Source organism: Heterodontus francisci, chromosome 20 (genome assembly GCF_036365525.1).
Source record: "Heterodontus francisci isolate sHetFra1 chromosome 20, sHetFra1.hap1, whole genome shotgun sequence".
In the NCBI taxonomy this organism is placed as follows: Eukaryota; Metazoa; Chordata; class Chondrichthyes; order Heterodontiformes; family Heterodontidae; genus Heterodontus; species Heterodontus francisci.
In genome coordinates this window covers 35,498,282-35,517,938 of record NC_090390.1, presented here as the reverse complement: position 1 = coordinate 35,517,938, position 19,657 = coordinate 35,498,282, and the positions used below count along the sequence as shown (strand labels likewise).

Genomic DNA, 19,657 nt, shown 5'->3' with positions numbered 1-19,657 from the left:
TATCTAAGGTTGAATAGAGGTAAAATAGATAGCATCAGGATAAAATATACACAAGGGAAAGTGGATGGTAGGAAAACAGTAAACAAAAGCTGACACCAGACTTTGAGTATATTGAATACAAATATAGTGCCTATCCCTATAGGGCAGCACAGTGGTGCATTGATTAGCACCGCAGCCTCACAGCTCCAGTGACCTGGGTTTGGTTCTGGGTACTGCCAGTGCGGAGTTTGCAAGTTCTCCCTGTGACTGCGTGGGTTTCCGCCGGGTGCTCCGGTTTCCTCCCATAGCCAAAGACTTTCAGGTTGATAGGTAAATTGGACATTGTAAATTGCCCCTAGTGTAGGCAGGTGGTAGGAGAATTGTGGGGATGTGGTAGGGAATATGGGATTAATGTAGGATTAGTATAAATGGGTGGTTGATGGTCGGCACAGACTCAGTGGGCCAAAGGGCCTGTTTCAGTGCTGTATTTCTCTATGACTATTGTTTTAGATATAGGCTGCAATAAATTAACTTCGCACTCATTAAGGCAAATGATTTGGGGAAAGTCTATTTTAAACACATGATGGTGTCGAAATATATATCTATTACATGGTAAGGTGCAAAGTAGAGCCCCCTCCGCTCTGCCCCAACTCTATCAATGGAACATTTTTCCATTTTCCACACGAGCCATCCTGTGCCCTCTAAGTGAGGTTGTCAATTTAGTGTTAGAGATGTTTTGTGCTATGAACCTATGACCACTAGAGGCTGGGCTGAAATTTCTAAGATCCAGTCGAGGAGACCGTGACTTTCATTCCATTAGCCCAAGCTGAATCTGAGCAGAGGTTCTAGAAACATAACGCTAGTGACCAACTCACCGCATCATCCAGTTCCAGAGTATCATTTCTTCTTTAATACATACCATCCTCAACAGTGTAACTAACATATAATTATCAGATTTGGAGTGATGAGGATTAAATACTAACCTTAACTAAAAGCTCTGTAACTTCATAATGACCATAGGAACAGGCATTGTGAAGAGGTACTAAGTCTCTAAAATACAAAAACAAATATTTTGCATTTATAGCCTATGAGAAATATTCAGAATAGTTCCAAACTAAATTTTAACAATATCTCCCATGCTGCTGTTCATTTGGAATTGTTTGATACTTGCCATGAAGCCCAATGCAGCAGTTCTTCCATTGTTGTGATGTAGCAAATCCTCTACATCACAACTGACACAAAGTAAAAAAAAAAGTTACATACACCTTTGTTATATGAACAGGCTTTCGATATACTGGAACTCTGTATCTATTTTACAAAACTTAAACATTACCCTCCTGAAAAACTCAATTTCGTGTACTGCATTTTGGGTTTGTACTATTTCCTGTGGTGCAAGTACTTTCTTTATTCTTTTCTCCTTCCTAATATCTTCCTTCTCATTTGTTTACATTGATATTTCAGATACTTTCCTCTTTACTTCTACTGTGGATTCATAGTTCTTCAACTGCCTTTGCAACAAAACAGCACCAAAGAAGTCTCTAATGGGGATCACCTTTAACCAGTGTCAAAAATTTAAAGCAACTCATAAGCATACCCTCCAGCCCTGGAACAAACATCAGTCCCCTTTAGTAACACAAAATCTTAAACTCATTCTAAACATCTTAAACTCATTTTATTTGACTATATAAACTGCTGAAAAAAAATTCCTTGTTTCTTTCTACAACTTACACCTCTGTTCATTGCATTTTGCACTAGACCATCACGATTCATGCAGGGGAATAAACCCACAGCTCTTATGATGCATTTCCCTCATGCACAATTTTTCAGCAACTTCTGGAATTCTTTAAAATGAAGATCACATTTTACTTTTGACATTTTTTCTTTTCCATCATCTGCAGTTTGTGACTAATTGTCTGGCTGTCTTTTGGTATGGATTGTTATGGTGCACTGTGGATATTCCCCTGATCAGATAGTGATTTTTCACCTTTCGTTTTCTGAATAGGACATTTAGAAAATATGCATGCTCACCATTCAGCAACTTATTCCACATCCTATGCACATTTTCTGCTCTACAGAGACTTTCAGATGTAGAATCTGCAGAATCTCTTGTAATTTTACTAATAGTAAAACACAGGATGTGCTCTTTTATGAAGACCAAAGTGTGCAACATTATTCTGTTGCTAAAATGTGGATGCATGTACCTTTAAGGTTACAAGAATAATAGATATTAAGTAAACAATGAATGTACTCAAAGCACCTGGAGACACACAACTCCAGCACTTGTACACTGCAAATGATTGCTTTTGTATCTTTATACTTTTTAAAGTGTGACAAACATTTGCATTAAAAAATATACACCATCTGAAGTGTGTTAGACAGGACGTGCACACAAAAGTTTTTTTCTTAATATTACTAGTGTTTCTCCTGTGGGGTTACTCACGGTGGGTTGGATGATGCAATGTTTTACAACAATAGGGATCTCTGCTGAAATGCACAATGCATCATTAGGGCCACTGATTTGCTGGGAAAACAGTCAAACTTTGTGTTGCATTGGATCCTGGGAATTTTTTCTAGTACTTTAGTAATTGAATTCTGTTTCTATTTTTCCATGAAAAAACAAAGGAGTCTATTTAATGTTTAGCTCCTATTTCCTTAAGCTCAACACAAAAGCAGCTAGCACACCACTTATAGCAGATTGGAGATAGGTACGTGAGGTCTAACAGTCATGGGAAGGAGCTGCTGTAAGTTTTAACTTGATGTTGACCGACACCTATCACAGCTGTTGCTCCTCCCCATCACATCCAACCCTCCCCACCCAATACTGTGCGTGTCACAGGAGATGCAATAATGATACTTTTGTCCATGTAAGAGACTTGTCCGGCAAGGAAACCATCTGCCGTGTGTCACTGGTGGGATGAAGGTGAAGACAGACCGAGATGAGTCCTCCCCGTACGCAGCCATGTTGGCTGCTCAGGATGTGTCTCAGAGATGCAAGGAACTGGGGATCACTGCCCTACACATCAAACTGCGCGCCACTGGAGGCAACAGGACCAAAACCCCTGGACTCGGTGTACAGTCAGCCCTGAGAGCTCTGGCTCGATCTGGGATGAAAATTGGCCGAATTGAGGATGTTACTCACATTCCGTCGGACAGCACTCGCAGAAAGGGAGGTCGCAGAGGTCGTCGTTTGTAAATGTTTTCTGTATGTACCAGTACAACTAATAAAAGAGTTCTACTGAAATAAAAACAGTCATTTACCCTTTATCTTTAGCGTGAACATCAGCACCATGCTGAAGCAACAGCTGTACGATCTTAACACGGTTATATCCCGCTGCTAGATGAAGTGGTGTAGACTGTGGAGCGATTAAAAAAATATTTAATTAGAAAAATTATAGTTTGTGAAGCGTTAGACTCGAATAGTTAAACGCTATGCCTCCCTTTACACGCAAGTGCAGACAACAATTGGATTCAAGTTTGTTACTCTGCTACTTGGATCAAAATCCACACAAACTCTAAAGTCCAATGACGCTCGGTTCATTACTTGTAGTGCTACAGTTCTCAATGTTGCTAATCAACCCCCTCCTAGTCATTGTTTCACATCACTCCCAAGTGATTATCTTATATGGTAGTTTCTTCCCATCTTCTACGGTAGTTTCTTCCCATCTTCTATGCTTAATATAGGATCCAAGCAAAAGCACTGCACCAATATGAGACATCACTAGCTTCATTCTCCTTATTTGTATGCCTCAGTTTAAAAACAAAATGCATTAACTAAATTAAGCTCATTTTGAGATATTACAGATAGAAAACTGCACAAATACCAGTGTGATCCCACTAATGGACTTCGACAATTACATTTGTAGCAATATTGTCAATTTTGTTGGCGACTGTGGAATCAGGGCTGTGCTTTGTTGTATTTAGCAGTTCACATGGCTACTATTATGTCATACTGTAGCTGTAGTTCTTCAATACATTTATTCCCCACTGGGATACAAGATCCTTCAAGAAAAAACCTAAACTTTAATTCTGTTATCAGTGGGGATACTCTTCCATTCCTGAATAGGATAAAAGTGAAAGCTTGTCTGATAGCAAATCTTTCTTTAACGATTCTAATAGTCTTCCTTGATTTTGTCGATAGTATGATCGTTATTCCCCCGAAAATTTCTCATTGTTTCTTCGCCTTAACTTTAAATATTCTGTTCCACATACATTTCTCTCCTCCATGTATAATTACGATGCTGCAATCAAGATGCATCACATCATCTCCTACTCTAACTCCTTACCTAGTTCCATTTCTCCTACACCCAAGCTTGGCAATGCCCAACAAATACTAGGGTAAATACAATTTATCTCACTTTTTAAACATTGTTAAACTATGTCCCTTCACCCATGTTGCTCAATTTTACAAAAGGCAACAATTTCCAAATCAAATTGCACGGGTTTCCTTCATTAGTGGAAAGAAAATAACATTCAAGGACTTCATGTACATCATTATCTGGCTAATAGTAACAATTACAATTCTTACCTTTCTACCATCACTTGCATGGCAGTTTACATTCAATGGCGTAAGTAGAGACATCAACTTTTCTTCATTTCCATTCCTAGAAATAAACTTTTTAAATTACACCTCTTTCTACGTCATTTAAAGAATAGATTTTAACAAATCCAGAAGTGTTTGTATCAATTGTTTATAGGTTTGCTTTTCAAACATCCATTTGCAGAATTGCAGTTATTTTACTTAGTCTAACTAGTGTAAATATTGATCACTTTTATAATCAGTACCTAAAGATTTTGCCAAATAATTTTGACATGATAGCATTCTGTACTTTACATCTTTTTATTAAGTGTAAAGAAACTAGACCTTAATTGCGCTTAACAGAAATGCACTGTACTGAAAATGCTAAAGCCCACTGTTAATGTAGTGTAGTGATATGATGACACCATGTGGAGGAGAGCAACACAGCATCACTTTTATGCAAGGACATTTTTGCAATTAAATGTTATTAAAACTCTGAGTTAACCTAGTTAAATATATATGACATAAAACTAGAGCTGTATATTGGTTTACATCAGATAAGCCCAAAGTATTCTAAATTCAGCATTGTTCTGAGTGACACGATTGCATATGATCCAGTTTATGTTTGAGTATCTTTGTTATCAAGGTAATTGCTAGACTGCTGGGATACAAGTACCAGTTCAAACACCTAGAGATTGCTTACAGAAGCAGACATAGATTGAAAGCAGTGTGAAGCACAAGACATATCTGACATAAAAAAGTTATTAAACCAATCATTAGCCAATGTTTTATCAATAAAGCAAACACAGTATCAACTAAGATTGGTCAGAAAGACCAGGGATAAAGACAAACTTAGATTATTTCAATATGCATATTTTTAATATCATAAGTTTCACATCACCAAGCAGCTTAATCACCCATAGTATAATTTTACGGTGACATTGGAAATTGTGCCTTCACAATATTCTTGCACTTTAGAATTGATAGTGCAAAAATCACTCAAGAATGTTTCTTTTTAAGAGCAATGTCTACTGAGGAGTTGAGCTTTATTCTTTGCCAGTTAACTCGGTTTCTCTCTCCACAGACATTGCCAGACCTGAGTATTTCCAGCACTTTCTGTTCTCATTTGGGAGTTCTAGCATCCACAGTATTTTGCTCTTATTTGAACTTTAGTCTCAGTTTGTTCAGGTGGCTGAAGGTGTCAAAACAGTGAATGATCATGGATGCTCCTTGCAGTTGATGCATAATTACTTCATTCATGAAGGAGCAACAGTATGGCAATCACTGCAAGTTTACTAAGTGATAATTTGCAGTTGATAAGATTTTTCTAAATGGATTAATACATTTGCGATTTTGTATTATTTATTCACTGCATGTAGGCGTCTTTGACAAGGCCAGCATTTATTACCCATCCTTAATTGCCCATGAGGTGGTGGTGGTGAGCTGCTTTAGTGGTTTGCTTAGACCATTTCACAGGGCAGTTAAAAGTCAACTGCACTGATGTGGGTCTGGAATCACATATAGGCCAGACCGAGGACACGAGGCTTTCCTTCCCTGAAGAACATTAGTGAACCAGTTGGGTTTTTACAACAATCCAATAGCTCCATAGTCAACATTACTGATGCTAGTTATTTTTATATTTCAGATTTATTTAATTTACTGAATTCAAGTACAAACTGCCATGGTGAGAATTGATCTCATATCTTCAGATTATTAGTCCAGTAACATAACACTATCACTACTGTAACGGTATAAATAAAATGTAATGGACTGTATTATGCCCCATTTGCATTGACTTAATTGCTGGTAATCAATTGATTATTACTTATTAACTAACAATCCTTCAACAAGGATGTTATGATACATTAATGACAGATTACACTGGCTGCTTTTCACAACAAATGCCAGCAATCAAAATAGCAGCCCCTTCAATCCCCTAAAGTTTCACAATATATATTCTTTTTAAAAAGATAAATTATGCAGCCCAGTTGTGAAGTTGCACTTCTGTAGCTAATCCAATGTGTTGTTCATGAAGGGAATGTATCTTCAGTGAAATATATTACACTCTTCAATTGATATCACAGAGCAAAGTTACCAAAATTCAAGTATCAATGGTTGCATGTATGATGTCATGCTTTGTGATACAAGTGCATTATTTAAACTCCCGAGTTCTAATATTAAACAGATGACAATTCTGGGAGAGTATATGACTACAACAGTCCTTTCATGATCATTAGAAGACTTCTAATTCACAAACAATACAGTTTCAAGTTAGTTATTTATTTGCTTTGTAACATCCTTGTAAATATTTTCAACATTTTTTTAACCACCTCAAAATCCTTTTTGTACTATAGACCAGAACTCCATGTGGTATCTAACCAAAGTTCTGAATACATTTAATATTAACTCCCTGCTTATGTATTTTGTCTTAAGTACACAGCATATACAAATATTGGGACAGAGAGCTGTGAACCTCAAAAACAAACCGAATATTGATCAACAAAATACACATTGACTGACTGCCAATTAGTACTGAGCTAATTTCCTGGATCAGGAAACAAAAATATTAAACTAGCTTTCAATAGATGTGTCCATACCTTGCAGTCTCCAATAGCTCATCTTTTTTGTATTCACCTGTCAAATGTAATTTAATCAGTTAAATGCTTCAACATAAAAATTAAGTAACTTCAGTAATTGAATGACACCTACATTTATTGCTTTTCAAATTTCACTTCCTCAGGTTTTAAATTAAGCAAATTCAGCAACATTCATTATAATGGCTTTTAGACTGAAATACTATTTCTATATATCCAGATATCCTAGGTCAATTGTGTCTGGTAGCATTCCCATTTCACATTTACTGTTCCAAACAGCAGTATGAACATAAGACAATTTTTCTGTCTTGCTGCCTTTGCAGTTCTTTAATGTCTTTCCCCTTCCAATACCATACACATTATGCAAGCAGAACCATATTATATACACTTTTCCCACTTTGGACACTCTTAGGTCTCTACTAATGCCAATCTTCAAAGTGACCACTAGAAGATATGCAAGAGCAGGTTAGCAAAATATTTGCTGCTGCTTCTCAGTTTCACTCAACGCACTGGAATTTCAACAGGTCACCTTATTGTTTCCACTTCAGTTGTATGCTCCAGTAAAACCATTAATTAGAGATATAAAATTAAGTAACTCAGAACTCACCTGTCAATACTGTTTTAGCTGTTGGGTCTGCCAGGTCTAATGCTGTTCTTCCGTCTGTATTCCGAATAAGAGGGTCAGCACCACTTTGGAGCAAAACTGTATAACAAAAAGGATGAAAACCAAGACACGAATGAATATTAGACTTGCATACTAAATAAAACAACTTACATTATATAGCTATAGTAATAACATATTGGGCTGAATTTTAATGGCCTCTTGACACCGCGGGTCGCGAAGCGGGATGGTAAAATGTTGCGGGGAGAAGCCCGCCTTGACCCACGACGTTGACAAGGGCCCGCCGCATATTACCGGTGGTGGGGGGACCTAAGTTCGGCCCCCCTCCCAAACCACCCCCACCTGCCGACAGGCGGCGGGCCCTTCATCTCCATACTAAAATTAGCCCTAACGACATTCAAATTAACTTACCTGCAGGCGGCGGTTGTCCCACTCCGATATTACGGCTGCCGTTTGTGCTCCGTGCGCCTTTGGAACTCCACACGGAGTTCCGGGCGAGAATCAGGTGGGGAGGGTGCAGCAATAGAATTTTCAGGGTGGGAGCGGCGGAGGAGTGGGGACATCAATTTTAATTGGATGTGGGGATGGTGGGAAGGGGTTGAAGGGCAAAAGATTCAAGATTGGGGGGAAATTCAGGTCTTTGTAAAATCAATGGATGGTCATTTCGGGCAATGAAATGACCATGGGGGGGGGGGGGGTCGTGGGGAAGGACCTCAATCTCCTAATTATTTATGAAAAACATATTAAGTGCAATCCATCTTAAAAAAATTTAAATGTGTGCTAAGGGCTTAAAGCCCTTTAAAATAGCGTCAGCACCTGCGCAATGGCGCCGGATGCCGTTGCCAGTTGGCCGCCCCCTTATGTCATCGGGGGCGGCTGCTCCGCTCCCTCTATTTAAATGAGCCCCCGCGCATAATATCACAGGGGCTCAGGGATGGTGCATCCGCGCAGGATGCACACCGTTTTTAGAGTGCACCGCTGCGAACTGCGGCACACTCATAAAATTCAGCCCATTATGTATCGAAAATGATAGGTGGGTCACATTACATTTCAAAATGTATTAAAAACTCCTATGCCAAGTGCCCATATTTACCTATTAAGTCTGTGGGTGACACTTCATTGGGGGTTTCCAATGTTAAAACATTGCTAATTTCTGTAATACCATAACTTATCTCAGGAACAAACCTGGTTGGTGCCTGTCTAGGAAGTAAAAATAAAACCACGCCAGTACAGAAAAGCATCTCAAACTTAAAATAAAACCTCAGAACCTCTTCAGGCTTCAAATACCGAAACCACAGTCTTTCTCTCCCGCACTCCTGCCCCACTCACTCCCCTTTAATTTTTGGAAATATTGGGTATTCCCCTCAGTGGTGGTTTCTCCATCCCCACCTTCCCCCCCCTCACCTCTTCTTCCTCTCCATAATCCTCCCTAGAATCATTCTGGTCTGAAGGCTGTGCTACTCATTGTAATTAGCTTAGCAGGTAGATCAAGCAATAATAAATTTATGCTACTTCCATGTAATTGATTAATAAAATTTGCTATTAAAGTCGCTCATCAGTACTGAAATCCTCAAAGCAAAAGTATAGATGCAAATACAATTTACAATATAGATCTATATCTTAAAATAGCAGTTTCAATAAACAAGAGCTAGGTAGTCATTGATTCTAAAGTTACACTAGTAGTTCGGAGATTAATGTACATCAACTTCTACAGAAAAATGTTTGAACTTTTAACTTGTTTCCTCCCCCTCAAATATTCCTAAAAGTAGATTTTTCATACGAACATACGAATTAGGAGATGTAGGCCATTTGGCCTCTCTAGCCTGCTCCACCATTCAATCATGGCTGATCTGTTTGTGTTTCGAATTCCACACTCCCATCTACCCCCCATAACCTTTGATTCCCTTGCCTAACAAGAATCAATCTATCTCCACCTTAAAAATATTCAACGACCCTGCCTCCACCACATTCTGAGGCAGAGAGATTCAAAGTTGCACAACCCTCAGAAAAAACATTTCTCAACATCTCTGTCCTAAAAGGGCGACCCGTAATTTTAAAACAGTGCCCCCTAGTTCTGAACTCACCCACAAGAGGAAACATCCTTTCCACATCCACCTTGTCAAGACCGTTCAGGATCTTATAAACTTCAATCAAGTCTCCCCTCGCTCTTCTAAACTCCAGTGAAAATAAGCCCAGTCTGTCCAAACTTTCCTCATAAAACAACCAGGCCATTCCAGGTATCAATCTAGTAAACCTCCTCTGAACCACCTCCAACGCATTTACTTCGTTCCTTAAATGAGACCAAAACTGCACACAGTATTCGAGATGTGGTCTCACCAATGCCCTGTACAACATCCAAAGTGTTATTTTCAATTCCTCTTGTAATAAAGGATAGCATTCCATTAATCTTCTTTATTACTTGCTGTACCTGTATACTAAGGTTTTGCGACTCAAGCACCAGAACACCTAGATCCCTCTGCCCCTTGGAATTCTGCAGCCGTTCTCCATTTAATTCTCCATTTCTCTGCTTTTTTATGTTTCCTGCCAAAGTGAACAACTTCACATTTTCCCTGATCTGCCAGATTTCTGCCCACTCACTCAACCTATCCATATCGGTCTGCAACCTTATGTCCTCTACACAACATACTTTCCTACCTATCTTCGTGTCATCTGCAAATTTAGCTACTATGCCATCACTCCCCTTTTCCAAGGCATGAATCTGCTATTTTCAACATCAGTTCACAAGAACACTAGAAATAGTAGTAGACCATATGGCCCATTGAGCCTGCTCCACCATTCAATGCATCATGGCTGATCTTAGACTTCAATTCCACTTTCCTACCTGCTCCCCATATCCCTTGATTCCCTGAGACCCCAAAAATCTATTTATCCCAGCCTTAAATGCAATGGAGCATCCACAACCCTTTGGAGCAGAGAATTCCAAAGATTCACAATTCTTTGCGTGAAGTAATTTCTCCTCATCAAAGTCCTGAATGATCGGCCTCTTATCCTGAGACTGTGCCCTTGTGTTCCAGATTCTCCGACCAGCGGAAACAATCTCTCAGCTTCTACCCTATTAAGCCCTTTCAGAGTCTTGTATGTCTCAATTAGATCGCCTCTCATTCTTCTAAACTCCAGAGAATATAGGCCCAATTTAGTCAGCCTCTCATCACAGGACAACTTCCTCATCCCAGGGACCAATTTAGTAAATCTTCACTGTACTGCCTCCAGTGCAAGTACATCCTTTCTTAAATGTGAAGACCAAAAGTGCACAGAGTATTCCAGGTGTGGTCTCACCAAAGCCCTGTACAATTTTAGTAAGACTTATTTATTCCTAGAGTCCAATCCTCTTGCAATAAAGGGGAACATGTTATTTGCCTTCCTAATAGCCTGCTGCACCTGCATGTTAACTTTTGCGTTCCTTGTACGAGCAAAGTCTCTCTGAACACCAACACTTACCAGATTTACACATTTTAAAAAAAATTCTGCTTTTCTATTTTTACGACCTTCCATTTGCCATCTTGTTGCCCACTCACTTAACCTGTCTATACCTCTCTGCAATCTCTCTATGTCCTCCCCGCAGCTTACCTTTCCACCAAGCTTTGTATCATCAGCAAACTTAGATACATTACTCTGCCTCTTCATCCAAGTCATTAATATAGACTGTAAATAGCTGAGGCCCCAGCACCGATCCTTGCGGCACCCCATTATTCACTGCCTGCCAACTTGAAAATGCCCCATTTATGCTCACTCCCTGCTTCCTGTCTGTTAACCAACCCTCTATCCAGGCTTTCGTGCAGAGAGATCGACCGTTGACATGCTGTTCTCCCTTCGTCAGATACAGGAGAAATGCCGCGAACAACAGATGCCCCTCTACATTGCTTTCGTTGATCTCACCAAAGCCTTTGACCTCGTCAGCAGACGTGGTCTCTTCAGACTACTAGAAAAGATTGGATGCCCACCAAAGCTACTAAGTATCATCACCTCATTCCATGACAATATGAAAGGCACAATTCAACATGGTGGCTCCTCATCAGACCCCTTTCCTATCCTGAGTGGCGTGAAACAGGGCTGTGTTCTCGCACCCACACTTCTTGGGATTTTCTTCTCCCTACTGCTTTCACATGCGTTCAAGTCCTCGGAAGAAGGAATTTTCCTCCACACAAGATCAGGGGGCAGGTTGTTCAACCTTGCCCGTCTAGGAGCGAAGTCCAAAGTACGGAAAGTCCTCATCAGGGAACTCCTCTTTGCTGACGATGCTGCTTTAACATCTCACACTGAAGAGTGCCTGCAGAGTCTCATCGACAGGTTTGCGGCTGCTTGCAATGAATTTGGCCTAACCATCAGCCTCAAGAAAACGAACATTACGGGGCAGGACGTCAGAAATGCTCCATCCATCAATATTGGCGACCACGCTCTGGAAGTGGTTCAAGAGTTCACCTACCTAGGCTCAACTATCACCAGTAACCTGTCTCTCGATGCAGAAATCAACAAGCGCATGGGAAAGGCTTCCACTGCTATGTCCTGACTGGCCAAGACAGAGTGGGAAAATGACGCACTGACACGGAACACAAAAGTCCGAGTGTATCAAGCCTGTGTCCTCAGTACCTTGCTCCATGGCAGCGAGGCCTGGACAACGTATGTCAGCCAAGAGCGACGTCTCAATTCATTCCATCTTCGCTGCCTCCAGAGAATACTTGGCATCAGGTGGCAGGACCGTATCTCCAACACAGAAATCCTCGAGGCGGCCAACATCCCCAGCTTATACACACTACTGAGTCAGCGGCGCTTGAGGTGGCTTGGCCATTTGAGCCACATGGAAGATGGCAGGATCCCCAAAGACAAATTGTACAGCGAGCTCGCCACTGGTATCAGACCCATCGGCCATCCGTGTCTCAGCTTTAAAGACGTCTGCAAATGCGACATGAAATCCTGTGACATTGATCACAAGTCGTGGGAGTCAGTTGCCAGCGTTCGCCAGAGCTGGCGGACAGCAATAAAGGCGGGGCTAAAGTGTGGCGAGTCGAAGAGACTTAGCTGTTGGCAGGAAAAAAGACAGAGGCGCAAGAGAAGAGCCAACTGTGTAACAGCCCCGACAATCAAATTTTTCTGCAGCACCTGTGGAAGAGCCTGTCACTCTAGAATTGGCCTTTATAGCCACTCCAGGCGCTGCTCCACACACCACTGACCACCTCCAGGCGCTTACCCATTGTCTCTCGAGATAAGGAGGCCAAAGAAGATATACCCCCAACGGCATGAGCCCTTTTCTTGCCTATTAATCTATTATATCAGACAGTGGCGCCGTGGTTAGCACCGCAGCCTCACAGCTCCAGCCACCCAGGTTCGGTTCTGGGTACTGCTTGTGCGGAGTTTGCAAGTTCTCCCTTTGACCGCGTGGGTTTCCTCCGGGTGCTCCGGTTTCCTCCCACATACCAAAGACTTACGGGTTGATAGGTAAATTGGCCACTGTAAAAATTGCCCCTAGTGTAGGTAGGTGGTAGGAGAATTGAGGGAAGGTGGGGATGTGAGGAGGAAAATGGCTTTAATGTAGGATTAGTATAAATGGGTGGTTGCTGGTCGGCGCAGACTCGTTGGGCCGAAGGGCCTGTTTCGGTGCTGTATCTCTCTATGTCCTTATTGAATGCCTTTTGGAAATCCAAGTATACCAGATCTACCGGTTCCCCTTTATCTACCCTACTAGTTACATCCTCAAAAAATTCTAATAAATTTGTCAAACAGAATTTCCCTTTCGTAAAACCATGCTGACTTGTTCTGATCTTCCAAACCCACGACTTCCACCAACTAGAAGAACAAGGGCAGCAAATACATGGGAACACCACCACCTGCAAGTTCCCCTCCAAGTCACACACCTTCCTGACCTGGAATTATATTGCCGTTCCTTCACTGTCACTGAGTCAAAATCCTGGAACTCCCTTCCTAACAGCACTGTGGGTATACCTACCCCAAATGGACTGCAGCGGTTCAAGAAGGCAGCTCATCACCATCTTCTCAAGAGCAATTAGGGATGGGCAATAAATGCTGGCTTAACCAGCGATGCCCACATCCCTGAATGAATAAAAAAAAAATCATGCTGTGCTTTTCCAAGTGCAATGTTAAGATTTCTTTAATCAGTTTCCAGCATCTTCCCAATGACTGATGTTAGGCTAACTAGCCTGTAGTTCCCCATTTTCTCTCTACCTCCTTTTTTGAAAAGCAGTGTAACATTTGCCAACTTCCAATCTGACGGGACCATTCCTGAATCTAAGGAATTCAAAAAAATCATAGCCAGCGCATCCACTATCGCTGCAGCTATCTCTTTTGGAACCCTAGGGTATAGGCCATCTAGTCCCAGACACTTGTCAAATTTTGATCCCTCAAGTTTCTCCAATACCTTTTCTCGGCTGATATCAATATCCTTAATTTCCTCACTCTTTTTAGCCGCTAGGTTACTGCCTATTTCTGGTATGGAACTTGTACCTTCTACTGTGATGACAGACAAAATATTTGTTCAATGCCTCTGCCATTTCCTCATTTCCCCATGATGATTTCTCCTGTCTCTGCCTCTAAGGGACCAATGTCTACTCCTAACTTCTCTCTTCCTTTTTACGTACTTATAAAAACGGATTGTAAGAGCTTTTATATTGCCGGCTAGTCTACTCTCATTTTCTATTTTTTCCCCGTATCAACAACTTTCTGGTGACCCTTTGCTGGTTTCTAAAACACTCCCAATCCTCAGACTTGCTACTATTTTTTGCAACATTGTAAGCCAGTTGTAACATTCACAATTTTGGTCAGAAATCCAGTTACAAATTTAAAGACAAATAAACTAGCACTCCTTCCAGCTTTACATTTTTTTCCCCAAGTTTAAGTTTTTTTATAATGAAAGGTGAGTGGAAAACCAGGGAATTATACCAGCTGAACGGAAATGACCAGAATCTATAAATTATGGATATGGAGTAACTGAACACCCTGAAAACTTTCAGCTGATCAGACAGCCAACATAGATTTGTAAAGGGTAGGTCATGCCTGATGAACCTGATTGAATCTTTTGAATGACGACTGAAACCTGCCTGAATTTTCTGAAAGATGACCGAAGTAGTGGACAGGGTAGTGTCTATGAATGTTATTCATGTGGACTTTCAGAAGGCATTTGATAAAGTCCCTCATAAGAGACTGTTAACCAAAATTGAAGCCCATGCAAATGGCAAATTATTGCTCTAGTCAGGTGCACGTCCAGGCACCTTTGAAAAGAATTGAGGGTTTCTGCCTCCACCACCGTTGCTAGCAATGAATTCCAGACACCCACCACCCTCTGGGTGAAAAAGATTTTCCTCATGTTCCCTCTACTCGTTCTACCAATAACCTTAAATCTGTGCCCCCTGGTAACTGACCTCTCTGCTAGGAGAAACAGGTCCTTCCTATCTACTCTATCTAGGCCCCTCATAATTTTGTACATCTCAATTAAGTCACCTCTCAGCCTCGTCTGTTCTAAGGAAAACAACCCTAGCCTATCCAATCTTTCTTCATAGTTGCAACTTTTGAACCCTGGCAACATTCTTGCAAATCTCCTCTGTACTCTCTTTCTGTAATGTGGTGACCAGAACTGTATGCAATACTCCAACTGTGGCCTAACCAGCATTTTATACAGTTCCAGCATTACATCCCTGCTTTTGAATTCTATACCTCAGCCAATAAAGGAAAGCATTCCATATGTCTTCTTCACCACTCTATCTATCTGTCCTGTCACCTTCAGGGACCTGTGGACATACACTCCAAGGTCTCTCACTTCTTCTACCCCTCTCAATATCCTCCCGTTTATTGTGTATTCCCTTGCTTTAACTGCCCTCTCCAAATGCATTACCTCAGACTTATCTGGATTGAATTCCATTTACCACTTTTCCACCCACTCAACCAAACCATTGATATAATTCTGGAGTCTACAGCTATCCTCTTCACTATCAACTACACACCAATTTTTGTGTCATCTGCAAATTCCCCAATCATACCTCCCACATTTAAGTCCAAATCATTAATATAAACTACAAACAGCAAGGGACCCAACACTGAGCCGTGTGGAACACCACTGGAAACAGTTTTCTATTCACAAAAACATCCGTCGACCTTTGTTCCCTGTCCCTGAGCCAATTCTGGATCCAACCTGCCACATTCCCCTGTATCCCATGGGCTTTCATTTTACTGACCAGTCTGCCATGTGGGACCTTGTCAAATGCCTTACGAAAGTCCATGCAGACCACATCCACTGCACTGTCCTCATCAATTAAGTTAGTAAGACATGACCTTCCCTTAACAAATCCTGGCTGAGAATCCCTGATTAATCCGTGCCTTTCTAAGTGGCAGTTTATCCTGTCCCTCAGAATAGATTTTAACAATTTACCCACCACAGACGTCTGACTGACCAGCCTATAATTATTTGGTCTGTCCCTCGCACCCGTTTTAAACAATGGTACAACATTCGCAGACCTCCAATCATCTGGTTCCTCTCCTGTATCCAGTGCGGATTTGATAATGATCCTCAGCACATCAGCTATTTCCTTCCTGGCTTCCTTTAACAATCTGGGATGCAATCCATCTGGCCCTGGCGATTTATCCATTTTCAAGGATGTCAGACCTTCCTCTCTCATTGTGCTTATCGTATCTAATATTTCACACTCTTCCTCTTTAACTACAATGTCTACATCAACTCTCTCCTGATCCAAATTATGAGGCTTAACTGGGAATGGATTGAATCGGTCTTGGATTCTGGCACCAGCAGCTAACATAACTAAGATATTGAAAATATTGTTTTGTTTCCTCTAATGCAGCTACTGATCTAAACTGTCTGGTCAACGGTGGTCTGTCTTGATCAAGTTTTGGGAGACTAATCTCAATTTCAGTTGTACCACTGCACCAAAAAATATCAGGCCTCACTCTTGAGATTGTTTTGCATCATGTCTCTTTGTAGATTCCCCTTTTGTTTGGAACACACTTGTACATCTGAACTCAAACAATGTTTAATTTGATTTGAAACTTAAAAACAAAGCAAATCTAAGTTTCTTGTTGCTACAATCTGTGTTATTTACTATGGCAATTAAGCACTGTAACAGCTGATATGGTCTAAAGTACTAATGTGAAAAGTCAAAGTAATTATACTTCAACACATGAAGGCAGGGGTAAACAACATTCATGAAGAAACTTCAGTTAAGAATCTCCATGTACAAGGAACGTGAGTAGCTAGCATCCGGTAGTGTGTTCATTTTGTTGTTTGTTTTTGTAGCTTGCAATCATACTTGATTGGTGTTTTGATTTGTCCATAGACCATTGGAGTTGTATGAAAGTCAGTGCACATGCATACAGATCAATGCTAAAATTTGATGAATCCTTTTCTGCAAAGTGGAAAACCAGTTAACTATGCCAATTAGGGATTAATGGATGTCAATACTTTGACTTATTTGTGCAGTTTGCAATTTGTAACACAAAGTGTTTATCTACATATAGAACAAACAACCAGGATTAACTCATGGGTTAAAATAATTTTAAAAAGTTATTTAAAAATAAGTTTTGTTCTACTTATTCTGCAGGAAAAATGTTCAAAGCAAAAAGCAGCAATATGAAAATCCCACAACAAATATTCAATACTTAGACCAACCATAATAATTCCGACAGATATTACAATTAACTGGTTCTGGAGAAAGATACACTGCCACCAAAAATGCTAATAATTAGCACAGAAATAGGCCATTTGACCAAACTGATCTTGCTCCGCACAAGTCTCCTCCCACCCTACTTCATCTTACGATAGAAACAGTCGGTGCTTATCCTTCAATTCCTTTCTCCTTCATTAGCTTATCCAGCTTCCCCTTAAATGGCATCTATAGTATTCACCTCAACTACTCCGTGTGGCAGAGAGTGCCTCATTCTTACTACTGAGTACAGATGTTTCTCCTGAATTCATTATTTGATTTATTGGTGACAATCTAATATTTATGACCACTAAATTTGGACTCCCCACAAGTGGAAACATCTTGTAAAATACAGTATTAGAATTCCACAGATAATTGTATCTTTTTCCTGTACAACTGGTTGCACAGAAATGCACCCGTTAACAATGCCCTAAATTCTTTTGTTTAAAGCTGGTTTGCCTCAATTTGTTAGCCTTTAAATAAAGAATACATATCACAACTTAGTGAATTCAAAATGATACATACATTCCACTACTCCACATCTTCAATTTACCTTTTATTCAGTGTTTGAAAATGGGAATATTTTCCCCTTTTTGAGGAGTTTTCAAATAGGTAGTACGCTCTCAACCAATCTTTCAGTTAGGTCCACTACAAAAGTGACAGATTTTTAAAAAATGTATAATTTTAAAAACTATTACTTTTGTGGTGCACTCCAATAAAACATTGAAAGCTTGTATACACCCAGGTATGTGCTACCTCAAAGTCAAATAATAAAGCACCACAGCTGGGCAAAATTAGGATGTGAATGGCCTAGCTGTAATTACAACATTCAATTATTTTTTTTTTTAAACAGTATCTCTACAACCCTCCTTGCATCATTACTTCACCTCCTTAAAAAAGTCTTGTTTATTTTTGTTCAGTTACTGATTTATAAGCTGCTTTTACATTGCACATAAAGTACTTAGGCCACCAGCTCTTCACAAGCAGATCTTGCACAGCCAGTTGTAATCCCAGAATAAATTTCCCAGATTCGCTCAAGCCTGTTGCCTTAGCAGATTACCCCATCAACTGGCCTCAGCAAACTCAGCAAGTCCAGTCTGAGGTGGTTGCTGCTGTGTCCAGAGTTGACAGTCCCAGAACCCCAATAAATGTTAGAGCTTATCACAAATCTGACCAGCAGATTAGAAAGGTTCCACAGCATTTGAGGTCATAATTTTTTTTTGGAAGATCTGTTATGAAAAATGCATGCAGAATGACTACTGGACAAACAACATTTAGAAGATAAGTTCAAAGCTAGATACGAAGCATTTTTTAAAAAAAACTAAATTTTCAAGTTATCTGCTGGTGAGAACATGAATTACAACATATTTTATTAAAGAACAAATTTTTTTCTTTTTTCTTTTGGGCCTCCTTATCTCGAGAGACAATGGATACGCGCCTGGAGGTGGTCAGTGGTTTGTGAAGCAGCGCCTGGAGTGGCTATAAAGGCCAATTCTGGAGTGACAGGCTCTTCCACAGACTTCCACAAACTAAATTTTCAAGTTATCTGCTGGTGAGAACATGAATTACAACATATTTTATTAAAGAACAAATTAATGTTGATTAAAAATGGCATCTGTCAAGAACAATTAGTTCAAAAACCTTTCTTTTACAGATATCCAAAAATCGAATTACAACCACCATCTCCTGCAACTGCAGATAATCAAAGAATTATCTTCATGAAATAGCCTTCATGAAAAGACAAACTATAAAAAAAAAAAAAATCGGTACCTAACAAAATTCTCTCATTGAAGAAAGTTACAGAAAAGCCTACCTATGCATACGTCAATTTTGCCTTTGATGGCAGCTTCATGGAGGGGTGTGTAGTTCCAATTATCTCGAGCATTAGAATCAGCACCATGACACAGCAACAGATTGACAACTTCTGCATGACCAAATGAGCAGGCATTATGCAGAGGAATAAGGCCTCCATCGTCTCTTGCATGGACATTAGCACCACTCTGAAGCAAAAATTCAACTACATCCTTCCGTCCAAATCCTAGAGGGATTGACGTATAGTCATGAGTTATCATACTTAAGACATCCTGAAATAACTGTCTAACAGTACCTTTAGTCTTTTTATTATTTTTCTTTTAATGTTCATTTGACTACAAGTCTCAATTAACCATTCATCAAAAGGAAATTTTACAGGTTAAAAACAAAAATCTAAAAGTACATTTTGTTAGACTAATAATTTCAGAGGCTGAAGGATTTGAAAAAAACAAAT

General features: G+C 40.1%; 1 protein-coding gene across 4 annotated transcripts in view; it reads right to left on the bottom strand.

Moving 5' to 3' along the window:
• LOC137380569 (poly [ADP-ribose] polymerase tankyrase-2) overlaps positions 1-19,657 on the bottom strand; it is a 104,041-nt gene that overhangs the window by 47,965 nt on the left and 36,419 nt on the right. For 3 of the 4 annotated variants that reach the window (XM_068052598.1, XM_068052599.1, XM_068052600.1), the window contains exons 2-7: positions 19,205-19,429; positions 7,697-7,792; positions 7,093-7,129; positions 4,505-4,580; positions 3,238-3,332; positions 963-1,029 (exon numbers count right to left, since the gene is read on the bottom strand). In XM_068052598.1, coding sequence (XP_067908699.1) covers positions 963-1,029; positions 3,238-3,332; positions 4,505-4,580; positions 7,093-7,129; positions 7,697-7,792; positions 19,205-19,429 — 596 coding nt within the window. The remainder of the gene's footprint in view (positions 1-962; positions 1,030-3,237; positions 3,333-4,504; positions 4,581-7,092; positions 7,130-7,696; positions 7,793-19,204; positions 19,430-19,657) is intronic. The other variant, XM_068052601.1, reaches the window with a different exon arrangement.